Source organism: Zonotrichia albicollis, chromosome 6 (assembly GCF_047830755.1).
Source record: "Zonotrichia albicollis isolate bZonAlb1 chromosome 6, bZonAlb1.hap1, whole genome shotgun sequence".
Classification (NCBI taxonomy): domain Eukaryota; kingdom Metazoa; phylum Chordata; class Aves; order Passeriformes; family Passerellidae; genus Zonotrichia; species Zonotrichia albicollis.
The window spans coordinates 56,370,679-56,397,558 of NC_133824.1; the positions used below are offsets into that span (position 1 = coordinate 56,370,679).

The window sequence follows — 26,880 nt, forward strand, 5'->3', positions numbered from 1 at the left end:
TTAAAATAGCAGGCAAAGCTGAAGCAAGGGGAGCAGCTTTAAGGCAGAGAAGGCCACAGGAGGGTCCTGTCCTGCTGCTGTGTGGGACAGGGACCAGCAAGAGCCCATGGAGCAGAGATTCAGGGGTCAGTGTAAGATATTGTGGAACCTGCCCTCCCTGCCCTGCTTGACAAGCCCTGATAGTGCTTCATTGTTCTGAGTGAGGATTAAAGATTCCCAGCAGTGCCTAGGACTGGCAACACTAATTGCCCCGTGAAAGAGGAAGTTCAGCAAAATGATTATTAATATATTTCATATACATATATATATACACACACACAGAGGAAAGGAGTTAACAATTTGTGGAAGTGTTACTTTAAGGTTTAGCTTTTTGTTTTCTTCAACAGGATGAAAACAGCACACCTACTGATCTACGGACACACATGAACTGAGGATTTACCTGAGACCCTGTAGTATGAAGACAGACAGACAGACAGAAAAACGGAATAGAAACAGTCCCCTGAAAGGAAAGAACATTTACAGGCTACTACAGCAGTGTCTGTGGGGAGGAAAAAACTGGCTAAACTACTAAGCTCATTATTTCTACACTGATTGGTAAGATATTAATAAGGACATAAAACATCACTAGCACACACTACATGAACACTGATCACCGTTAAAAAATATCATATATGTATGTATAGAATATAACAAGATAATAAAGGTTAATTTTTGCCAATTATTGAAGATATATTTTTCTCCCTCATTCTAGTGCATTTACAATAAGTTGGGCTAATTTTCTATTTAGGTAAATAAATGTACTCTTTAAAAGCTCTATTTTTTACTCTGTCCAATAGGTAACAAAACTATTTAAGTCTAATATTCATATGATTGCATATATCTGATTTCTAAAATGTAGTGATTTAGGATGCTATGCAATGCTATGATGGCCCTCTACTAAATTGCCCTTTCCCCCTCAACCCTTGCATTTTCTACACCTAATGTTGCACCTGTGTGGATAACTGCAGTGGTTAATTACTGAGGATTTGAGTGGTTTTATTTAATGAAAATGTTTTAATGAAAAAAATACTCTATGCATGTTTCAGAGAGAATACTGCTTTGAAGAATTGACGTGCTATATATATAATATGTAGACAAGGGGGTCCTGCTATTTCCCTATTGGCTGAAAGAGAAGAATACACCATCTAAGGGTTACAGGTTATATAAAGGTGCTTAGAGGCAAATGAACGGGGAGTCACGAAGTTGAACAGCACATCCAATAACTGTTTTCAGGTGGTAACTAGACTACACTTACCACTTTGTAAGGATACAAAGTTAGGCACAAATTATATGATGGCTTTTTGAGGAGATACTGTAAACAAAAGCAGAGAAAAAGAAAAATATATTCGGAGTATTGGAGTGAGGTGAGTAAAATCACAGTTCACTTGGCGTGGAGCAAGTTGTCAGATACTTTGTGTAACTGAGGCATTCCTAGTTGAAATGACAGATGTCAAATTATCAAAAGAAACATATGAGAGGACTTCAAACAGCGATGCCCATACAGCTCATTCTGACACCATTTCCAAACCACTTCTAGACTCAAATGCAGTTTAGTCTCTCAACTGATCATTTTTAAACACTTTGTTCTTATTTTTCTACAAATGGATTATCACGTTTTGTTCTCACCCCATGCATTGCTTCCTGGTGTGCTGTTTCAAGGTTCTCCACTTGTTTAAATAGCATAACAACCCCTCCAAGCTAGTACAAATCACAAAGGAGGTGTGCAGACATGATGGGTCAAGGCTGGCTGTCAGTGTAGGGAAGCAGCCCCGTTGCTACAGGAGCCTTGTGCTGGATTTACATCAGGACTACAGGAGATCCCATTCTTTGCTCACTTCCATCATATCTGAGGGATGAACCCTCCTTGGAATGCACTGGTAGCAAAATCCCACCCCAGCCGCCTGCTACAAAGGGTGCTTGTGGGAAGGGGGTCAGACTGCACACCTCATTTCTCTAAAGACTTTTTGGTTTGGTTCTGTTCGTTCCTGCATCACCTGACAGCACCTGGCTGTGCCACCTGTCACACACAGGGCTTCTGCTGCGTCCCCAGGAACAGAACGTGTCACAGGCATCACCCACATCTGGAAGTGGTCTGGTTAGGCCTCCCCTATGGCGTGCAACAACAGAGCTCTGCTTTCCTAAGCAACCACTTTCAGGCACTGCGGGAAAGAAGAAGCGGTGGGTGAAAACAAAAATGGGGAAAATAAAATCAGAGAAGGCTGACAGTGTGATTGCCACCCTTTAGTAATAATCATTAGCACTGTGTCCCCAGCTCCATGTCCTTGGCTGGCAGTTTGAGCCCCAGGGAGGAGGTTCCCAGCGGATCAATCATGTTCCTGTACCGTTCGCCGCGGTGCTTGGCCAGGAAGGGGCCCCAGTCGGGCTGTGGGGAGCACACCAGCTTCAGCCTCTGCAGGGAGAGAAAAGGGAGTCTCACTGGGTGCCAGGGGCAGGAGCAGAGCACAGCAAGGGAGCATGGGCTTGCTCAAGGTCAGTGATGGCAGCCTGGCAATGCTCTGCTGCCCTCAGGATCTCTGCTGCTCAGTCACTCAGATACGTACGAGCCTCTTTTCCCAGCCCAGCAGTCAAAGAAGGAGTCAGGATTTTTCCACTCTCATTCTCAAGGCTGTTTATTGTTTCTTTTCTATAACATTCTTTCTCTGTCCTGCCGAGGTCTGTTTAGCAGGACAGACAGTGGCACTCTGCCTGCCCCCAGTGCGGTGTTATCTTTTATACTAAAAACTGCATGCACACTATTTACCATAACTTCCCAATACCTATCACCTGTGTTAAACAGTGAGCTTCCAGCCTAAACCAATCCAAAAGTCACCCAGAAGATGGAGGCCAAGAAGAAGAAAGAAAAAGGACAGGGCACATCCAAATTCCTCCATCTTGGGACCCCGAGCCCCCATTCTAAAACCTCAAAAATCTATTTTTTCACCCTGTGACAAACTAACTATTATTCTGCTTAAACTCTCTTGACTTGTAATTCTTCATATAAAGGTGGCAATTTTCTCCATGGGTCAAGAACAAAGGCTCAGGGGTCCTGGGCTCTGTGACTCCTGGGCAGGGTCTTGAGCCATCCAGGGCAGCCAGAGGAATGTCCTGGGTTCTGACACACTGCTCAGCATTTGTCTGGCACAAGGTTTTCAAGACTAATAGGGGATAAAGTGGCCAGGTTTTAATGGTACATTTTTCCCCACACCATGTGGGGGGAGCTCAGAATCGCTGCCACAGACTGTGAGGCTCTCTCACTGAAGGACATGGGCACAATTACTCAGCCCAATGGTCTAAGCAGTGGGTAAGTGCATTAAAATAATTGGATTTATAGTTAGCATATTTCCCCAAAGTAAACAAATTATCAAAAAGTAGTATATCACTAGGAAAGATTTTAATTTTGAGATGACAAAATGTTTTGTTTCTATCTGCGGGAAAAAGGAAAGAGGAGAATGTCAATCTGGCAAACAATGAAAATTTTCTGATCTTTCCACTGAGTTCTTTATTGAATATATAATTTGATTGGTGCATTCACAGATAAAAAGGAAAGAAAACATATTTTTGATGACTTAAGAGGGAACAATTATATGTTTATTACCTAATAAAGTGGATCAGACCTCTCTATCAGTTATTTTAATCTCTGCTTAATTACCAGTTTGCAACTTTTACCTCCCAAATCAACCATAATAATTTTATGCAGCAGACTCAATATTGAGGAAATACCAGACTACAGCTGAAATATCTTAAGCAAAAACAGATCCAACTCTTGGGTGTTTCTTTGGGTGCACACCTGGAATCACAGTAAGGGAAGCACCCTACTTTTGTGGCAATTTGTGTGCCAGTTTTAGACATGGGAAGTTTTGAAGCATTTGTGTCAGTGGGACAAGCTGATGAGCCAAAGTAAATCTAATTCCACATTAGGTCATTTCCTAATGCTGCTCTACACAAGAGCTGAATGACCCTTTAGACAAGTGGCCTCATTGCTGCTTGGGTGCTCTCCCTAGGCTGTCCCACCACTGTGAAAATTCCTCTCCTACAACATTCCTTTGCTCCACGGGTAGCAGAGAAGCGTGGTCTTTTCCCTTAGGCATGTGTAGTGTGACATATTTAGAGACCAAAGAGATTATGCTATTTTAGTACATTTTCTCTCCTTTTCATTTTTTGAAGCAAGAAACAGCCCCGGTGGGATTTGCAGGGAAGCTGAACTGTAAAAGCAGCTACAGAAAGAGGAGAGAGTGTCTGTTCCTTCTCCCAAGGTGGCAGCAGCACAAGCAGCAGGCACTGATGAGAAGGCAGAACTGAGAAAGTCCTCAAAGACTTAAAATAAGAGCACTGAGCTTCTCCAGAAAGCAGGGGCAAGGCAAGGAAGGGATGAAATGCTGACATTGCTCATCCTGCCAGGGACTGAGGGATGGGAACAGCCAGGGAGAGGGGGTGACAGGCAGGGACAGGACTCAGGGATGCAGAGAGGGAGGTGGCCACCACATTTCTGAAGCAGTGGGGGAAAGTGTCAGGAATCCAATTAGCAAAATAAACAAAAGAACCTTAAATTAAAAATAAATTGCCACCTGGAATTATTTTAAGCCCAGGTGCCAGAAAGGATCAGCCAACTCAGGAAGAATAAAGAGCAGAGAGGTGAAAGCAAAGATTGCCAGCTGGGTTTTGTGGTGAGTAGCTTGAGATGCATGAAAAGCCTTCCTGGGGGACTCCAGGACCCAACTTGGCACACAGGCAACTCCTGATTGACCTCTGCTCGTGCTGATTCCCCTCTCCTGGTGCTCGCTGCCCTCTCCTGGTGCTGAGTGCCCTTTCCTGGTGCTGAGTGCCCTCTCCTGGTGCTCACTGCCCTCTCCTGGTGCTGAGTGACCTCTCCTGGTGCTGAGTGCCCTTTCCTGGTGCTGATTACCCTCTCCTGGTGCTGATTCCCCTCTCCTGGTGCTGATTCCCCTTTCCTGGTGCTGATTAAACTCTCCTGATGCTGATTCCCATCTCCTGGTGCTGATTCCCCTCTCCTGGTGCTCACTGCCCTCTCCTGATGCTGATTCCCCTCTCCTGGTGCTGATTAAACTCTCCTGGTGCTCACTGCCCTCTCCTGGTGCTGAGTGCCTTCTCCTGGTGCCGATTCCCCTCCCCTGGTGCTCACTGACCTCTCCTGGTGCCGATTCCCCTCTCCTGGTGCTCACTGACCTCTCCTGGTGCTGATTCCCCTTTCCTGGTGCTGAGTGCCCTTTCCTGGTGCTCACTGCCCTTTCCTGGTGCTCACTGCCCTTTCCTGGTGCTCACTGCCCTCTCCAGGTACTGATTCCCCTCTCCTGATTTTCAGACCACGCTCCCTGGGCACAGCACACACCTGCAGCTGAGGCTTCCTGTGACTGTGTGCTGCTTTTGCAAAAAGGCCAACGAATCTAGAGCAACTTTCTCCCAATAAAGCCATACAAAACCTCGTGAAATTTATCTAGAGCTCCTAAAACAAAACACTCCACAATTTAGGACCGTGTTTTTTGAAAAAATTAGGAATAGAAGGTCCACAATTTAAATCAACTGAGCATCTCTTTGCAACACAGTAAGTGGTTTACCAGAAAGTAATCCGAGCAGTATTAGACATTCAATATCACAAAAATCAATGGGAAATGAAAGATACTGTCTCCTGTGGCCATATTTTTAAACAGCAAAAAGACAGAAGCGTTACCTCAATAAATTTTCCTGGGGCTAGATGCATTTTTATCACAAACATCACGGGGATCCAGATGACTGAGCAGGCCAGCATCAGCCAGCCGAGCACCATGGACCAGCCTGGGTAGTGGTAGGCTCCATAAGTCATGGGTTCCCACTGGTAAAAGCTGAAGCACAGAATAAACTGGGAACAAGAAAGGAAAACAAATATGTTTGAGTAAGCAAAACAATGGCGCCAATGGTGGGTACCCACACCCACAGAGCTGGCGTCTATGGAATACACATAAACCCACATCCACCTAAGGCAGGGTGCTGCCTACTACGAGCTCTACTCAATGGGTCAGAGCCTGAATCTAATGAGTTTCTAGGAAATCTTGCAAAATCCCACAAAAATCACTGTATTTGTGCCAGAATAATTGAAATAGAATCTTGTCCCTAGAGTAACATGCCTTATTACATGGTCTATTGGCAGTTTTACCTAATGTGATTATGGTAAGTTCCCCTTTTCACTTACTGTGCGAACAGCAATACATCTGCTTACATTTGTGCATAATTCAGTAACTTTTGGAAAATGCCTGTGCTTGCAGTAATTGTACACAGAAGATTTATAGAAGTATAACGAGGTGAAGGCACATATAAAAATGATCAGCTTTAGTTCCAGAGATGTGGAGTCTAATGAAAGTCTAATATTAGGCTATCCAAATGTATCAAATATTAGCTTTACAGAGGCAATAACAGAAAAGAATTCATTGCTTGGTTTTGCTTTGTCTGTTTCCATTGCATAAAAATTGAATGATGACTGATCAGTGTCAGTTTATTTCTCACTGTAAGTTCACTAAATATTGCATTTGCAGGGAACAACAACAGAACATGCAAGTTTAGAGAGTAAACACGGTCAGTTCCAATTTGTTTTCCTTAACAAACAACATAATTTCCTATTTCCTGGTTGTGATTACTGACAGGAGCTGTGAGCACAAGTCTGATTAGTAAAGGATCTGAGCAATTTTCAGAAAAGCCTTACAATTCCCTTCAGAAGTGTGAAATAGGGTCTAAGGCAGCATCTTGAAAACAACCACTGGAAAAAACACAAAGAGCTAAACAATCCCATGTGCACATGCCTTCATCTTTAAAAAGATCCCCAAGAGAAGATAAGTACCATTGATGTCATCCTAACACTATGAACTGGAGTATGTCTTCAAACTTTTTCAAAGTGATCTGCAAACTACAGGCATACATTGTCACAATCAAACCACAGGTGGGTAAGATAGATTGCTCTGGTTTTCACATAGAGCAATGCTGTAGTGCAGTGCAGACAGCAGGTAAAGAAAATCTATGCAAGAAAATTCATTTTACCCATTGGAGAAATCATTCTCACTGTAGAAAATGTCATTTCTTCACAACTCAGGATTCTGTTGAGCTCACCAAAACTCACTGGTGCCTTCACACAGGCATTCCTGTCTGTGAAAACTAAACCTTTTCCAGTTTTCAGAAAAGAAAATGTCCTCATTTGTGAATGAACAATACTGAAAATAAGTTGTTAACTTCAGCCAGTGCCTTTTTCTTCCCCCTCCAGAAGAAGATTTGCCAACACTTACACTGCACTAAAGGACAGAATCTTGCTGCACCTGGGGTTCAGGCTTGACCGCTGCCAAGGGGAGGTACAGGCACTCAAACAGAAGATACTGGTAAAGAAGGCTCTGTTGTTTTGTGCTGATTTGTCAAGCTGGAAGCTTTTGAAATGGCTGAAATAATTATTTCATTCATGTGCCAAAAAAAAAATATATATATACATATATGATTGCAGATTGTATCTGCACGGAGGTTAAAACGTAAATGAAGCACTGTGTTAGAAACCTAGATGGCAGATGTAGATGCAGATATTGGATTCGGTCCCCTGGACTTGAAAAACTTTCATAGCAATGCAGAAATTGAGAACGTGACTTTTTTTTTTTTTTTTTTTTTTTTATTAAATGGAGACCTAAACGTGAAGCAAATGCTGACTGAATTTGAAGGAAGGTGTTGGGGAGGAAATAAAAATGAAAGGAAAATAGGAAGAATAATAAACATAGACCAAAGTCGCTCTGGTTTTAGATTTCAGGGCTCCTTTCAGGGCGCTGTCCCGCAGCGCCACCTCCCGGGCCCGGGCACTGGGGACGGGACAGTCCCGCTCTTCCTCCTCCTCCTCCTCCTCCTCTCCCTCTGCCACTCTGCTCCACCTCAGCCTTCCCAAAGCATCCCTCTTACACCAGCTCCTGCGGCAATAAAATGGCTTTTGTCCCTAGCTCGGTCTGACAGCACTCAGGAGGATCTTGGATTTCCCTGTGCATACATAAATATCACACACACACACAGATTAGATATAGATATAGATATAGATATAGATATAGATATAGATATAGATATAGATATAGATATAGATAGATATATGGATACGTAGATATATAGATATATAGATATATAGATATGTAGATATATAGATATATAGATATACAGATAAGTATTAAATATCATCTAGATATACAGACCTATAGATACATAGATATATAGATATGTATTAAATATCATCTAGATATATAGATATAGATAGATATAGATATACATATCTATATAGATATGTATAAAACCTATTGTATTTATATTATATATTTATAAGTATTATATTTATAAATATATTTATATTTATATTCATAAATAATGTATATTCATTCTATATCTTAAATATTTTTAATTTTTTAACATATATTTTAAATATTTTTAATTTTTTATATTCATATATATATATATATTTATATACAGTAATCTCTAATGCTGCAGTGCAATGGTGTGCCACAGCAGCATTTTGCATGGCCAGGAAAAGGCCACCGTTTTCCTGGAGGACTCACCATCCCTCCCCACCAAAACCACCATTCCTTACACTGGTTCTTCTACATGCCCATGGCAAGAGCACATGTGCTGTCATCCAAGTTCCAGCTGCTAACACCCAGAAACATCATGCATAATGAACAAAAAACAGCAAAACTCTTTGGAGAAGATGTTAATTTTTTTTTTTCTCTTACTGTTAAAATAGTTGGGGTCACAAATGCCCAACAGACTCTCCAGAATTTACTTGGCTGGAATCCAATCATCATTTCTATATCTTCACAAAATCTTTGCAGTCCTGTGAACAGCAAAAGGAGGAGCAGTTAGGTGTGAAGGAAAGCAGCTGCAGTCTGCAGCAGAGCTCTGGTGCCCTCCCTTGTGTCCAACTATGAAAACAAACTCCAAATTTTTGTTTGAAAGCTTCCTTAGAGGATCTAACTACACAGTAAAAATGGGATTAATAGAGTGGGAACCATTCCAACAAAATATTTCCTTCTTAGGGATTAAAGCAATTGAGCTTTTACATTGAGATGAGGTGTTTAGTATGTTTTGTGTTAAAGCATTGCTGATATGTACTGGGTAGCTGCAATTATTTGTCTGTTTGTTTTAGTCCCCTGTGAAGATCAGCCTTATTAATATTCAGGCAATATTTCAGCTTCTCTTTACCTGCTACATGACTGGATCACTGAAACTGGTGATGTCCTGCTCTTTTTCACCTGATGCATAATTGATATTTAAAATTCCTAAAGAGCACCTGTAAATATTTTGAATTATATTCAATGTTGTCTGAACAAAAAGGTCAGCTTATACATTAACCTTCATATAAGGTTACTTGAGTTAACAAAAGGTGCAAGATTGGGAAATGGTATTTCAGCCATTGTGCAGCTCCTCCCTGGCCGTGCCATGTGCCAGGACAGGTGTGCTGGTCAGCAGCTGCTATTCCTGCTGGTTATTACTAACTTAGTCATTAGCAATTTCATTATCAGTAATTTATCCAAAAGTTAAAAGAAACCCTAGAACTGATTACAGCTTTCTTCATTGTAATAAGGGAGAGGTCAGAGCTCATCTGTTCACATAAAAGGTAAAAATTTGGGCCAATTTAATCTAAATTTTGCAAAGCATTATTCTGCAGCATTTTGTCTATCTTGCATGATGTGAGGAAACCTTAAATACTGGAGAAAAGGCATTGAGTAAGGGAAGAAATACTTGTAACCAAAGTAATAAACTACTTTATTCCTTATTGTATGGAGTCAGCTGCTGCAGCTGCCGAGTGTAAGAAGGGATAATCCCAGCCTTGATCCTCCCAGTTTGGAAGCCTTGCTGTTGATGTCAAGGAGAAATAAATCTATGCACCTGATTGTTCTGAGAATTAAGGAAGGGAAACCCTAGCACTGCTCCATCATCTGTGCCCTGTGATGCAGGAGAAGGCAGCAGGGCTGGGGATGCTTGGCAGCCCCTCAGGGCCAGCCAAGGGCTGAGCACACAGAAACCCAGCTCAGGCACCCAGCATGGGAGAGAAGGGCTAAAGAACCCTGCAATGATAGGGAACACAGAAGGAAAATACAGAAATCAAACAGCAAAGTGGCACTGCAAGGACTGTGCTTAAAACCTGCACTGGATGTAAGCTCAGAACACTGAGCCAAGGTAACTCAGGGGTCACTTTTTTCCTTCTGTAATTTCTTTCCTTCTTTTTCCCTTTTACTGACTGCCACAAGTTTTCTTCTTCAGGAAGCCTCTTCTGTGTAAAACACATGTAATTCTTATGACCCATGGAATCACTGTACTTCAGCACCAGGCTGACTGATTGGGTCCTTCTCTGTTTTGTAATAGAAGTTTGTGTAGAAGAATAGGATAGGATAGCATAGGATAGCATAGGATAGGATAGGATAGGATAGGATAGGATAGGATAGGATAGGATAGAATAGAATAGAATAGAATAGAATAGAATAGAATAGAATAGAATAGAATAGAATAGAATAGAATAGAATAGAATAGAATAGAATAGAATAGAAGTTTGTCTGGACAAAGTGTGCTCTCCAAGGTCATCGTGTGGTGGAGCTGGAAGGAGGTTTTTGCTGCAACTGAAAGATTTGTCCCTGTGTTTTACTCACCTGCAGTGAGTGTGAGGGAGCTGCTCACACAGCAGCCATCCCTGTGCTCTGCTGGGAACAAAGCTGGGCTTTAATTGCAGCAGCACAGGCTGATGGGCATTTCCACAAAGTTTAAATCTCATTTAAAGTGTCCACTTCAGCCACACTTGCTGCTGCAAAGAGGGAATACCTAACTGGATTATTACCAAGGGTTTCTGCCTCCAAAATTCTGGTTTCATGAAAACCTGCACAGATTTGTTTGAAACTCCAATTTAAAAAATCAAATAAGAAATTCCTTTTAGGAATGGTCAGTAGATATTCACAGTGTAAGGCACTCTTAAATATTAGCAATTCAGGAGTCAAGTGTATATAACAGATGGAGAGATTACACATTACTTATCTCTTTCCAGTGGAAGTTCCACAGAAAAAAATGCACAGGATATTTTAGTTTACAGAACACCAACTTTTTTTCTCAGATCTCAGTAAATCTGATCTCCCTCTCAGATCAGCCAGGCCTGCTGAATAACTCTGGGCAATAAACAACACATGATATTCCATATCTGATTTTTCCCTCTCTAAAGCAGAATGATGTATTCACAGGTGCTGACATATAAAATCCATTTAAAGGGAGACTGCAAACCTAGCCAGACAACTACTTCACTATTCTGCTACAGGTAAAATGTTCAAAATGACTAAAGCTTCCTACAAATACACAGCAGCAGCTTCCACTCACTCTAACAAACCTTCCCAAAAACAAACTGACAAAAGCCAGTTCTGCATGGAGCATAAACAAAGTTTCCATCATGTATTTTCAGTTTCCAGCAGTGCTTCGCTCACACACAGGGATTTTTGTCTTTAGCTTCATGCTACAAAATGCAACAGTGGGAATTATGCTGGTGATTAAATTAATACCTCACACCTCTAAGCTGTTCTTTACTAATCATTCCTCATAATCTAAACAACTGGAGAATAAACATCTAAAACGGTAAAAAGGTGCATTTGATTGCATCATGAAGCACTGACTCTACTGAAAAATAAGTGATCACAAGGAAATAACCACGTGTGTCTCTTTTTAATTTAAAAATCTCAGCAAGCTCAGCAAGCAGAACATGTAACAAGCACTAAAGACAAATTTATTTCATCACAACAGCACCTGCCACTGTTGTGCCAAGCTGCTTGCCATGAAGAGTTACAAGTGCACAGAGAAAGGTGGCAGTGGAGTGTAAAACAGCAGTTGTCAGACCTTGAAAATGTATTATGCCAATTCTAAGCACTGCTTGAAGGAATACAACACGAGCAGCAGCTTTGCTTGTATTTACAACACACAAATCACAAATGCACAGATGTATTCCTGTGCCCAGCCCTTGCTAAGGCAGCTTTAGCACAGTAAAAGCAGCTCTGTCAAACAGGTAATGATTTTAATGTCTTTCCTTTTTATTTAAACAAAAGGAAGCTCCTTAGTCAAGCAAAGGGTTAATTCCCTTGAAATAGATTGCAGCCAAGGTTTTACCAACATCTGTTGATGAACAATCAGTTGTACAGAAAGCATAAAAAGAATAATTGGCAATTTGTCAAACTTTTTCCACATCTGATTACACAAGTAATAACTCACTAAAAAAACCTTCTCCTCTATTCAGGCCCTTCCTTTGCAGAGCTATTATTATTTCTGCATTATTTTGTGTTGTTGATCAGGGTTAATGCTTTAAGGGATGCTGGAATTGCTGGGCAAGGCAAACACTGGCCAGAGCAGTTTTTTCCTCCAAACCCACTGAGATGTCATTCCACAAATGCTGTTTGCAGTGCTTCTGCCACACAGTGTTCACAGGAGGAACAGAGCCGCTTCTTGCTCCCTGTTTGCCTTCATCCTTATTTGAAATCATGCAGAGCAAAGAAATTTCACAGATTTAAGTAGCTTTTAAAATATTAAAAATATTTTAAATATAAATATTGAAAATATTTCACTCCTCCATGAGGAGTGAAAACATCTAGCACAGCATGGCTCAGGCCTGCTGTCAGCAAAGTGAGGAGGAGAAGGAAGGCAAAAAATCCCCAGCAACCCCTTAAAATCTTTGCAAGTCTCCCCACTCGTCACTGCCTATGAAATTGCGTTGATTTTAGAGAAGCTGGGTTTCATTTCACCTCTAAACCAGCTCTACTTGAATTATTTACATTCCAGGGACATAAAAAAGCAAAGAATTTTGTTCAATCAAAACATGACTGGCCTAAATCAACTTTTCTTTCTGTGTTTTGAGTATTTCCATAATATTCTGTAGCATTTCCTCACTAGGTCATGTCTGGCTTAGCAGCCAATCTCTCAGGCATACTCACTGAATTGGCTGTCAGTGGAGGTTAAAATACACTGCTGAATTTCCATGAAACCAGACAAAACAAGGAAGGGCTCATTCCCTGTCCTGTCTATAACATTTATTTCTCCAGCAAGAGCACCAAATTCTGCATGATTTGGAACCTGTACTATATTTTAAATTCACCATGATTTGAAACCTGGACTGTATTTTAAATTCACCATGATTTGAAAGCTTCAAATCATGCAGAATTTAAAATATAGTCCAGGTTTCAAATCATGGTGAATGTTATATTTTCTCTCCCATGCCCAGTTGCAGAAGGCAGTGATAGAGCAGCTCTGGTGGATGCCTGGCATCCAGCTAGGGCCACCCTAAAATAGTAATAGTAATAGATAGATAGGTAGGTAGGTAGGTAGGTAGATAGATAGATAGATAGATAGATAGACTATATATATATATAATATATACTCTATATATTTATATCTATATATATATATATATATAGATATTTATATTTTTTATACATATATATATATATAAAGTATATATAAAGCTCTATTGGTTCAGGAGGTCTCTGTCCCTAAAACTGTTGAAGCACAAAAGCACCCCTAGAAAAGTGTCAGTAAATGTTTGCTCCATTCTCATACTCATATCTTTGAGCTGTTGGTGGAAAACGACTCGAGACTGTATGAAAGTCTTTTGAATACATGCATTTAAGGGATCCTGAAGTCCTGCCATGCTTCTGTCCAAACTAAGAGTGTTTTGGGGCTTTTATTACAGAGAAAAATCACTCCTTTCCTCAAGAATTTCCCTTATAATTCTCTAACATGTTGCTTTGACAGAGGCTGTCCAATAACGTTTGTTCTTACCGTAGATATAGGAAACTCCAACAAGCTCAAAGATGGCAATGATGACAAGAGAGTAGGAGGCTGCATAGGTGTCCACAAGCTGCAGCATGTACATTCCACCCTGGGGAGAGAAAGAGAGAGGATTATCCATGGCACTGAGGCTGGAGAGGGGCAGGAGCCAGGGCAGCACCCACACCTCAGGCTCTTCCTTCTGGCTCCATGGATAACAAACCAACAGGAAAAAAGCAGAGGGCACACCTGATTCTGCTACCTAGCACAGCTTGGGAAGACTTTGAATTCAGTCCTTTGAGATGCAGGACTGAACTGTGATCAGAACTCCCACCTGCGGTGTCTCAAACCACATAATACCACAAACAAAATCAAAATCACCATTGGAAGCACAACTGCCATAATAATCTGTTAATCTGTTTGGAAAGGATTTAATATCCTGTCTACACGATGGAGTTAAGCAGCACAATTCAAGTGAATAAAGGACTGAATCCTTCCTGGGCTTTAGGACAGCAAAGCTGGGCTGGTAGGTGGTGAGGTAAGGCAGAGGAAAAGAAAGAAAAAGGGATGGAAGGATGAATAAAATATTGAGATTTTGTCCATCTCATCTTGAAATTATATATCATGCTGAAGGTATTAGTGAAGAAGACACTGAAGTTGATCAGTAGTAGATGGGAATTCCAGTATTAACTCCACAGTTTGCAGAGACCATCAGTATGTGTCTGGTCTCAGAGGAAAGGCACTCAAAACAGGCGTGCATATTCATATCACATTCAAAATTGGGGTTTTTTCTTTATTCATAGAATGGGTTGGGAGAAACGTTAGAGATTATTTCATTCCAACCCCCCTGCCATGGCAGGGACACCTCCCACTATCCCAGGTGGCTCCAAGCCCTGTCCAGCCTGGCCTTGGGCACTGCCAGGGATCCAGGGGCAGCCACAGCTGCTCTGGGCACCTGTGCCAGGGCCTGCCCACACTCACAGGGAAGGATTTCTTCCTTATGTCTGATCTAAACCTGCCTTCTGTCAGTGTGGGTTGAATATTTTATTTATTAATATTACTGTACTATATATATATATATATATATATACACACACACACTATATATATACACTATATATATACACGCTATATGTACACTACACATACATATACTTTATATATACTATATATATAGTTTATATACATATAAAGTATAGTAATAGTAATAGTATTTATTTATTACTATTACTATTTATTTATTACTGTTACTATTTATTTATTTATTGCTATTATTACTATTACTAATTTATATATTTATTTATTACTATTACAAAATATTACTATTTCGGAGATGTTTGGCTAGAGAAAATTTTAAAGGCCTGCTTCTCAGAAAGGCTTGAAGAGCAAAGTCTTTTAGGAATGTCTCAGTCAGAGCATCCTTTTTGTTTGTTTGTTTGTTTTTTAAATAAGGTTTTCAGACACAGCATGCGTCGCTTGTGGCAGAATTCAGGCAAACATTTCGCAGCCTGTGCAGGAGAAAAGCAGCCAGCAGAGGGGGACGGGGGCCAGGCAGTGGCGCTCAAAGGCAGCGTGGTTACCTGAGTGATCATAGGAAAGCCCATGATGAAGAAGGACACGCAGCAGCCCAGGGTGAACAGAGCCTTGTGTGTCCGCAGGTACTTGGGGAACTCGTCTGACACCGAGGTCACGATGGTCTCGATGGTGGCAAACTGAAACACAAACCAAAGGGTTCATTTCAGCGCACACACAGCAGAGAAAACATCAGAATTTGAACATTATTTTGAGACCTAGGTGGTAAATGCTCAGATGGCAGCACCAAAGCTCTGCCAAAATTATTTCAGCATTGATGGTCTCACTGCATTCCTCCTTTTTCATGAGTCACTGCTCACATGTGTTACAGACATCTTTTATGGAAAATCCTTTCCTTAGGATTTTTCTTCCTGAGAAGCTGGGAGGCCTCAGGAACAAAATGTAAACATTGATTATCTGCTGCTGTGGAATGCAACAGGTGCATCTGGGATTGGTCTCATGTGGTTGTTTCTAATTAATGGCCAATCACAGCCAGCTGGCTCGGACAGAGTCCGAGCTACAAACCTTTGTTATCATTCCTTCTTTTTCTATTCTTAGCCAGCCTTCTGATGAAATCCTTTCTTCTATTCTTTTAGTATAGCTTTAATGTAATATATACAATAAAATAATAAATCAGCCTTCTGAAACATGGAGTCAGATCCTCATCTCCTCCCTCATCCTCGGACCCCTGTGAACACTGTCACACACATGGGAAATAGCAATCAACTGCACGGTCCTCCAAACTAATAAATAGGAAAATCAAAAGGAAAAGAACGGGACACAAAAGCAGTTTACCATGGTATCTAATCCAAGAGTTAGGAGCATCAAAAAGAATATTATAGCCCAGAAGGGAGAGAGGGGGAGCCTTGTTAAGGCTTCTGGGTAAACCACAAAAGCAATCCCAGGACCTAGAAATAAGACAAATAAAGATTATCAGATTCAGTCTTTCCTATTTACAAAAAGGTTTAAACATTGCAGAGTTTAGCATTACCTGATTGATTTCTATTTACACTGTAAATTTCAAATCACTTATAGTCCAACTTTCCAAGCAGAATGCATATTCAACCAGTATACAAACAAACAGATCCAAAAGTTTTAAAAAACAGCAAAAATTGCACACTGCAGCAATGTTTCTGTGATCAAATTCCTGCCACCTCCCTGCCAATCAGCAACCCATGGCAGACATCCACACCTCAGTGCTGCAGCATGAATGGAAATGCAAATACTCTTCTTCAACTCCTTGCCACGCTGTTAAATGAGGAGAGAATATAAAATATATGCCCAGAGACCTCACAGCAGACAGAAGGCAACAACTACTGGGATTCTAAAAAATCCACAAGAAAACCCAAAATAATGCACAGAGCAAGAAATAAGGAGATGGATTCTTGTAAACTTAAATCAGGAATTTTCCATCCTTTTGGTTGTTTGTCTGGGCTTTTCTTTGGGTATTTTTTTTAATATATATATTGGTCTTTAATTTCTATTGATCATAAAGAAAAACTATTTTTGTAAGTCCTTAGATTTTTTTTAATATATATATATATTCGTCTTTAATTTCTATTGATAATAAAGAAAAAGTATTTTTGTAAGTGCTTAGATCTTTATATATATGTATATATGTATATGTGTAAACATATATATTTATATATATGTATATATAAATATATATGTGTATATATATGTATATATATTTATATATGTGTATATATGTATATATATGTATAGATATGGTTTTAATTTCTATATTTCTATTGATCATAAAGAAAAAGTATTTTTGTAAGTGCATAGATTTTTTTTATATATATATTGGGCTTTCATTTCTATTGTTCATAAATAAAAACTATTTTTGTAAGTGCTTAGATCTTTATATATGTATATATGTATATGTGTATACATATATATTTTTGTATATATATATAAATATATATGTGTATATATATGTATATATATGTATATATATATGTGTGTATATATATATATAGGGCTTTGATTTCTATATTTCTATTGATCATAAAGAAAAACTATTTTTGTAAGTGCTTAGATTTTTTTTAAATATATATATTGGGTTTTAATTTCTACTGATCATAAAGAAAAACCGTTTTTATATGTGCTTAGATCTTTATATTTATTTATTTATTTATTTATATTGGGTTTTAATTTCTATATTTCCATTGATCATGAAGTAAAACCGTTTTTGTGAGTGCTGAGCTGTGCCTGGGAGCTGCAGGGCTGCGGTGCAGCCTTACAGCAGGTGGCAGCTCCTCTCCGTTGATCCCAGCTCAGGGATGCCCCTCCAAGCCCTCTGGGACGTTTCCTGTGAGATGCAAATGCCATCAGCCAAATGCCTCATGCCAAGAGAGCGGGCTCCCCTCTTCATCTCTCAATTAAAGATTTCTTCTTGGCTGTTGGAGGTAAGGGCTCCATTTAAACCCACTGCCTGCATCTAGAAGTTTAATTAAATCTCAGAACAATGAGTTCCCATTAATCACACCTCTAGGAAAAGTTAAATTATAGAATATGAGCGTGTCTCCAGGTCAGGCCCTCACACCTGGTAGCATCCAACCACAGGAAATAATCACAGGGAAGCAACCTCCCATTCCTTCCATCTTCCAAGATTTGGTGGGTATGAACTCTTTCTAAAAGTGCATTAAAGCCAGGAAAACTCCAAGTGCTTTATATGTCTTAAAAAGTAAAATTACCTTGACGTTTCATTTTAAAGCATAACATCTTTCAAGTATAACATCTTTTCAAGTATAACATCTTTCATCTTTCATCTTACACTATATATAAGGAATAATATTTTTCAACTGTAGCTCTGTTCTTAATCAGAGACTAGAACAAAAAGAGGTTGTGCTGTCTTTCCCTCCATGTTTTATTTGTTCATCAGATAAATGAGTTTTTCCTGAAAAGAAAACTCCAAATGAAAAAAAAAAAAAAAAAAAGTACTATGTTTTTCAGGTTAATAATTTAGGAGAGGAAAAAAAAGGAAAAAAATTAAAAACCCTTTCTATTTCCATTAACATTTTCCTTCAAGGTTTTGAGAACTTGAAGAGAGATTACGCTTCATCCCTGGAGCTGCTCTAGCAATGCTGGCACTCAGAGCAGTGTTTAATTGACATGGTGCTGCTCATCTCTCCCAGTTCAGACCCTCAGATCCCCACTAGCGACCACCTCTCTTCACTAACCAAGATGTTCCAATCAGCCCTTCAGAAATGTTTGACTTCTCTGTGGAGGCATCTCCTTGCTCCCCACAGTTCAGGAGCACAATCCACCCCTCGTGCTAGATTTCTGTCACCCAAAATTCCAACCACCAGAGGTAACTCTTACCTTGGAGAGGATTTGGCAAGCAGCAGCAGAGACCAATGAGAAGGCCAATAACCATCCCAGCCCACCCTCCATCAGTCATTTACACAAAGGCTTAAAATGAGTCTCAGTTTCCTTCCTTCTCTTACCAAACAAGTCATTAAGAGGCTTTAATTAAAATCTTGACTTCCAGACTGCCTTCTCCTGTGCAGAAATGCCTACACGTGGTTTAGCAATCCACAACAGTTTGAAGCCATCATTCCCACCTCCAATACCAATGATACTGGAGTATCATATATCAGATATCTGTGATCATCAACAACAGAGCTGGAAGTGCCACAGGGTGCCTGCCTGGGCAATGAAATGCCAGTGAGGCCTACCTTGGTCTGCCACAGCTTCAATATTCACTTTGAGCTCGTTTGCCATGAAGCCAATGACTGAGAAGATGACAAAGCCTGCAAATATGCTTGTGGCACTGTTGGTACACGTCACTATCAGAGTGTCCCTGCAAGGAAAGCACAAAGAGCCTGTTGGGATGCACACAGGGAAGGTTTTGTGTATGTATTTGTATTTCAGGAGTTTCTCATCAGCACACACAGCTTGTGGGGGTATGGTGAAGGCACATTTTACACTCCTCAGGAATCAGCTCTGCAAGCTTCCATCACCCACGGGCTGTGCAGGAACCACAGGCCCAGCACATCTGCCCTTGGCCTCTCTGAAGAACAGGGACAGCCGTGGTGTCTTGATTTCTAACACATTTTTTAGCTCTTTGCCTCACAGGACATCTGCTCTCCACATTGGGTACGGACTAACTGCTGCTGCCCAGGTGAGAGGATTTTTGTCTTGTCCTTCTTGTGCTTATACACAAAATTCCAGGGTTAGCTTTCTGTACATTGCAGAGCTTGCTCAATGACCTTCCTGTATGTACAGGGAGGATCCCTTGGTCCCTTTTTCCATGGTTGTTATTAGGAACAAGTTGTCTTAAGGAACCTCAAGAAATCTACAGCTGAACATCTCACTATGCTGGGTATGTCAAGGCTTGACAGCAAACCAGCCCTCGTGAGCCCCATCCGTAGTTATTGCATTCTTAGGGATGTAATGGGATCTTTCAATAGGATTTCTATAGGACTTTTTTCAATAGGATTTTTCTTTAAACAGTATGCATGTCCAGAGAACTTCCCCATAAAACTACTACATCTTCAGAAAAACAAATCCCTCACTTTAAATGTTTAGGGGGTTTATGTTGGCTAGAATTGTTTATTCCTACTAGTATTGCTTTGTCAGGAAGAGAATGAAACACAACTTGAGAAGCTGTCAAAGAACCTCACTGAGCTGGCAAACTCCTAGAACATCCAACAGAGCATGTTTAAACAGGAATTATTTGGTTAATTCTTTGGCTCTACAGAAAACAAAAATGACAGTGTGCTGTTTGGAATCATCATGTGTTAACCTTCTTCCAAAACCTAGATAGGTTTGAAATATTTCAGGTATTCATTATGAAGTCAATTTATGTAAATTTACTGCAATTATAGATTTTGGACTATGTTTAAAATCAATGTGTAACTGAAAATTACAATTGATGTATTAAAATGTAATGAATATAGAAATTGAAAGAGAAAATAGTCATACTGCATTTCAATATTCAAGGTTTTGTTGTAAAATTTAAAATATTGGGAATAACTAAGCTTTTCTAATAATTTCTACTTTGGTCTCTCATATTGCTCCCTAACAGGTAAAGCATCTATTTGGTATTAGAACTGTGATATTTTTATACTTCATTACCATGTATTCGTTTCAAAATTTTCATTAAGATCTTCCAAACTCCACAAAAGATTGTTAAGTTTGTGCAGAAAGGTAGCATGTTGCTTCCTCCATTTTCCCCCCTGATATTCTGATTGCAATTATTCATTAAAAAAAAAAAAAAAAAAAAAAAAGAAGGCTCAGCAATAGCATTTTCAAAAATGAACCCAAAGGATTGCTGGGTGGGAGTTACTGTGTATGCAACATTGCGAGCTTTCATCCATATTTTGGGATAATTTCATTCAATTACTTTTGAGCACTAGTAAAATATTTTTTTAAATTCCTTTTCAATATCCTCATCCACATTTCTTTTTGAAGTTAAGTATTCTGTACTTAGAAGCCATAGGAGGTGGCAGTGGAGATCCCAAGGAGAGTTTGCTTTGAAGTCCTGGCTGGGGAGAGTTTTTGGGCATCTCCTGGGGGAGTCCCTGTGCACGCTGCTGTCCTGAATCTGCACCTCTGGCACTGCAAGGATTGGCAAAGCTTTGCTCCAGACTGACTTTAAACACTGTAAAACAGCAGGGAAGCACTCCACTAGTGCCACTTGCTGTTGTGTTTTCCAGCTGCAGACATTTTATCCAGCAGGCTTTTGTATGAAAAATTATACACTATGACTTTTTCCCATGTAAAAACAGCTCTCAAAGAAGTGATTTTAGATTTCATAGCGTGAAATAACCTTTTGCATGTAATTGGAAAAACTGGAAAAAGAAAGAACATTTAGGAGATGTAGGAATCCCATCAATGGAAGTTGCAAACTGAAGTCCTGCATGTTTCACTCTGCTGATGGGCAGTCCTTCAGCAGAGCTGCCAAGTGATTCTGTCTCATTTTCCTGACACATCCCAGGCTGCCCTTCAGCCTCAGCCTCCTGATTCTCAAAGTTTTATTATTAACAAAATGATTCTCTAAAGTTCCTGAGCCAGCAGGAACTCTAATAAACCTAAATGATCACCTTGAGAATAGTAGATAGGATCTGGGGAGTGGAAAAAATACACCAAAATGGTTAAATGTAAACAAAACGCACACACACACACACACAAGAAATAGGAAAGAAAGGAAACAGAAGAGAGGAAAAGAGAAAAAATACCAGAGAGGAAAAAAGGACAAAAAGACAGCAGGGGGAAAAAAAGACAAGGGAGAAAAAGACAAGAAATAGGGGTCTTGCAAACCAGATTTCTGGAAGATGAAGGATAACTGGTTTTGGACAAACCTGTTCAATAACACAGATGTATTTCACTCTTACACACCTGTAGCAGTTATTGTGGAATTTGTTGTATGAAGAGAGGGTAATTAGACCTCCCCATGCTGCAGATAAGGAGAAGAAAATCTGAGTGGCAGCATCCTTCCAAACCTGAAAGGAAAGAAAATGGAAGAGTGTTAGACCAATGGATGTCAATGGAATATTTAAAAGCAAAATCCTGCCACTAAATACATCAGGCTCATTTGATAAGGAGCACTGTTCTTGTTGAGTCCATGTGAAAGGACACTATAAACCTTGCTGTACATGGGAGGCACAAATATAAAACCCATATTGTTTCATACTTATCAGTTCAAATACATTCAGAAACAACAAACACAAGCCAAGAGGGAAAACCTGCATCAGATACTGATGTTTTCCTAACAGTGACCCTAAATAACACTTCACCCACGCAAGAGGAAGAACAAGTTTCCACAGATGACAACACCACTTCTGCACATGGAAAATGCTTGCAGCAGACCCCAAGAGGTCTGGGATTTATTATATACAACATTATTATTAATATTATTATTTTTGTTGTTGTTGTGCTTGTTGTTGTTGTTACTATTACTATTTTACATATGTATTATATATTATTGTATATTATATTATATTATAGCATAGTATAGTATAATAGTATAGTATAGTAATATATATAATATATATATAATATATAATATATAATATATAATATATAATATATAATATATAATATATAATACAATATATATTATATATAATATAGTATAATAAAATTATTATATTATTGTATAATTATATTGTATAATAATACATATCATAGATCTGAAATATATATCATAATACATAATATATTATTTATCAGCCCAGCAGCTGTGAGTGCAACAGCAAACCCACCATAGCATCGATGAGCTTCTCCCACTTGGGTGTGATGAAGTACCAGATGCCATCGCCAGCTCCAGGCAGAGTCACTCCCCTGATGAGCAGGATGATGAGGACCACGTAGGGGAACGTGGCTGTGAAGTACACAACCTGCACGGGCAGAGAAGAGGTTACTGAGAGAGTAAAAAGTGAGGAGGGGAAATGGAAATGCCGCTATTGCCAGAAGAAGGCAATTACTCAATCTCAGGGGCAGCACTCAGGGGATAAACTAAGAAAACAGGGTTATTTCCCTGGAAATCTGAAATTTTACAGCTCTTCTTGCTGCTGGGAGCAGGAATAACATCAATAATAGTGGTAAGAGCTGGAATTCCAGACAGAGAAGGGAAGAGGATTCCTCTCTCCATCTGGAGAGGGACCGTAGGAATTTAAAGCTAAAGGAAAATCCCACTTTTGATCATTTCCCAGAGGGAGCTATCCCATTTCAGTGGAAATTAAATGAGACATGCCATTCAGTAACACATTTCTGTAGTTTTCTTCTATATTTTCCTGTATTTAACAACAACCAAAAAAAATCCTAAATCATGTTTATTACTGTTTGTACCTCTTAATTACATATCACCAAGGAGTCAGTATTTTTCTCTCTGACATCAGTGTCAGTATTTTTCTTGACCACAAAGAGTCACTTAAAGAAACAACCATTGCCACCCATATTATTATCCAAACCCATATTATTATCCAGTCTCTTGCCTTTCATGAAATATTTTTTCCTATCCCACTAGGGTAAGGGGGGAAAAAACCATCAACTTTCCCCTGGCACTCTGCATCCCTGGATTTTCTGTTAATTGCCAGGTGATCTCCCAAGAGATGAAATCAGATTCTAAAAGCAAAGGGATGGCTTCCAACTCTGGGACCAGCTCCAGAAAATTATTCCCATCTCCATTTCCACTGTCTTTATCCCAGGAAATACCCACTTATGTTGATCACACACACACACCCACACGGAGCTTCTTTAAAAAGTTCAGTTCTGGTTTTCAAATATGTTACTTAGCATCCTAATTTACATCCCAATTTCCTGGATTCCAGTGAAACAAGAGATGACTGCAGAATTTTTATGAAGAAATTAATAAATCCTTCCCATGCAGAACAGGGAAGGCTGGAAAGTACCATTTGTGCCATCCCACTGCTTAGTGCAGCTGAAGAGTTCATTTTAAATTTATTGAAGGTTAGAGAAAAAATATCAAACAAAAATAGTTTCTGTTTTGACTGTAAAGGAAAAGACAGAGAGGAAAAAGGCATTTCAATTAATACTTAGTCATTTACTGAAATTATTTTCGGTAATTCACCCCTTAAATGAGAGTGTGAGTCCCTAAAACCCAGCACCCTGCTTTCCTGTGAGTGTACAGTCACAAACATTGTTCTTACTTTTCCTGATGATTTGATTCCTTTAGCAAGGGAGGCATAAACAATCACCCAGGCTAGGAAAAGAGATAATGCCAAGGGCCATCTAATCTCACCAGGATATTCAATCCCTGCTGAAATCTTCAATACAAAGTACCTAAGAATGAGAAGAAAAAAAAAAGAAATTAAAAAATTTTGGAAAAAAAAAATAATGGAAGAAACCACAGGCAGCAACTCAGTGCAAATTCCTTTTTTGTTCTGCCTCAGTGTCCTCAGCAGTTTCTCTAGATGGTTCCAGTGATTCTCCCCATGTATTATTTTATTTATCTGCATTGCAGCAGTAGATAAAACTGCCGGGCATGGGCCAACACCCCAGCTGTGCTAAGCACCACAGGAACAGAAAACCAGTAATCCAGCATTTCCATTCAGCTCTCATCATTCATAAGCACCAAAAAGAAGAGCATCATTTGCTGCCCTTCACTACTGCATTTCTGGTTTTCCAAGCCGTGTTCCAGTGGATTTTACAGAAAGCGCAACGTAATTTTTCTGAACAAAGAAAGATCTTACTTGAAGTATTCTTCACTCCCACTGACAAACGTTTTGTTTCCTTCCCTGGTGAAGTTAACCATGGTTAGATTTGGATAGGCACTCATACAGAAAGTAGAGTTCTTGATTTGTATTTTTGGGTGGTCGCCAATGATGCAGGAGTCTAGAAAGAAATGAGGTGAGGGAACAGAAAAATAAAGCTCATAGATTTGTTGTTATTATTGTAAAACGACAAGAATGCATTAGATCACACCTAATTACTTGACCTTTTGTTCAGTTGTGACACCTTTTCCAAAAGGTCGTTAACTAGATTAACTTCCTTTCGTTTTCATGCCATCGTGTGTTTGGGACCGTTTGCAGAAACGATTTTTGTTTTTCGTTTAAGAGAAGCTTCTCTAAAGACAAATAATTCGTCTTTAGCAGGCACTCCAGGCTGCCAGCTGTGGCGTTTCGTTGCCTAGTTTTTTTCCTCTGGGGAAAAAAAACATCGGCATTTTTAAAGCATTTAAATTAACAAATCTAATCTATGCTCAGTAAGGAGAATTTTAAATATAAGCAAAGGGAAGAGCCCATGGGACACAGATCACACGGACCGTTGTTCCCCAGGGCCATCCGCAGTCTCCTCTGGCATCTCCCAGGGCCGCAGCTGAGCTGCAGAAGCCTCTGGAAAACACCACGGCCACGAATTTCCAAACCCGACACCAAAAGGAGAGTACGAGCGCGTCCCGCCTTACCCAGCAGAAGTTTGTTTTTGTCCTTGCAGTCGGGCGTGTTCCAGGGGTTGCTGCAGGAGGCCCAGGGCAGCACGGGCACGAAGGAGGCGAACAGGTAGAAGAGGGTGTAGCAGAGGATGATGTTGTAGTAAATGGCTATCAGCACCGAGATGATCAGCATGGCGATGCCGCAGCCTGCGGACACACGGGGCGACAGCACGGAAAGCCATCAACGCGGGCGGCTGCCGAGCAGCGAGGCTCCTTGGTGCGGGACAGACACCGGGACAGCCACGGGACAGCGACGGGGGCAGCCCGCTGCGGGAGGGAGGGAGGGATGGATGGAGGGATGGAAGGAGGGATGGAAGGAGGGAGGGAGGAAGGCAGGGATGGAGGGAGGGAGGATGGAGGGAGGAACAGAGGGATGGAGGGAGGGATGGATGGAGGGATGAATGGAGGGATGGAGGCAGGGAGGGATGGAGGATGGAGGGACGGATGGATGGATGGATGGAGGGACGGACGGAGGGAGGGATGGAGGATGGATGGATGGATGGATGGATGGATGGATGGATGGATGGATGGATGGATGGATGGAGGGATGGATGGATGGATGGAGGGATGGAGGCAGGGAGGGAGAGAGGAATGGATGGACAGAGGGATGGATGGACACAGGGATGCATGGAGGGATGGATGGATGGATGGATGGATGGATGGATGGATGGATGGATGGATGGATGGAGGGATGGATGGATGGATGGAGGGATGGAGGCAGGGAGGGAGAGAGGAATGGATGGACAGAGGGATGGATGGACACAGGGATGCATGGAGGGATGGATGGATGGATGGATGGATGGATGGATGGATGGATGGATGGATGGATGGATGGATGGATGGATGGATGGATGGAGGGTGGCCCCGGCATGCGGCGGGCGGGCCCGGGCGGCTGCAGCCATGCGGGAGCCCCAGCACGGGCCATGCTCCCGCCCCGGCGCTGCCCCGCTCACCTTGCAGCGCGGGGATGGCTTTCCACACCGACACGGGGCCCTGGCTAGCAAACTGCCCCAGGGACACCTCCAGGAAGAAAATGGGGATCCCAGCTAGAGCCAACATCATCAAATAGGGGATGAGAAACGCACCTTGTGGGGGCGGGGGGGAGAGAAGAGAGAGCAACCTGAATCACCCCGAGATACGGGGACAACTTAGTCAAGACATTTTTCTAGTTTTTTTTTAAATTTTTCTGTTAAAATGTTTCAATTTGTTATCGAATCCCGGTGCCGACAGCCTCGGAAGGGGTGTAGGGGGGGAAGAAGGGTGTCAGCTTTCTACATTTCCAGCGTTTTCTACAGACAGGAAATCCTCATTATTGCTAAATGAGTCTTTAACACCTCCCACTTAGAAGTGCTTACGTGTAAAATGAAAAGAAAAAAAAAAGCTCACAATGTTAAAATAGTTCTTTAAAACTGCCTTTTTCCTCGCAGGAAAAGGCTGTCACGGGCTCCACAAAAGTGCTTTCCATGATCACAGCACCGCTGCCCTCAGCTGAGAGCCCTTTGGCAGAGGGAAGGGGTTTGCAGCTGCAGGGCTTTAACCCAGTAACAACCACGGGTTCTCCGTTTCAATATGAGCCTCTGGTAGGA

The 26,880-nt window shown here is 40.8% G+C and overlaps 1 protein-coding gene across 1 annotated transcript; it reads right to left on the reverse strand.

The window, feature by feature from the left end:
* On the reverse strand, positions 1 to 26,371 carry SLC6A5 (solute carrier family 6 member 5). The gene is made up of 13 exons (XM_074543912.1): positions 26,248 to 26,371; positions 25,268 to 25,441; positions 24,555 to 24,696; positions 24,012 to 24,144; positions 22,605 to 22,739; positions 21,739 to 21,842; positions 19,074 to 19,198; positions 16,186 to 16,298; positions 15,399 to 15,530; positions 13,831 to 13,930; positions 8,766 to 8,866; positions 5,726 to 5,893; positions 1 to 2,449 (listed from the first exon to the last, which is right to left on the reverse strand). Exons 1-13 carry the CDS (start codon positions 26,354 to 26,356, stop codon positions 2,294 to 2,296), a joined length of 1,692 nt encoding a protein of 563 aa, XP_074400013.1. The 5' UTR covers positions 26,357 to 26,371; the 3' UTR covers positions 1 to 2,293.
* Positions 26,372 to 26,880: the final 509 nt, after the last annotated feature.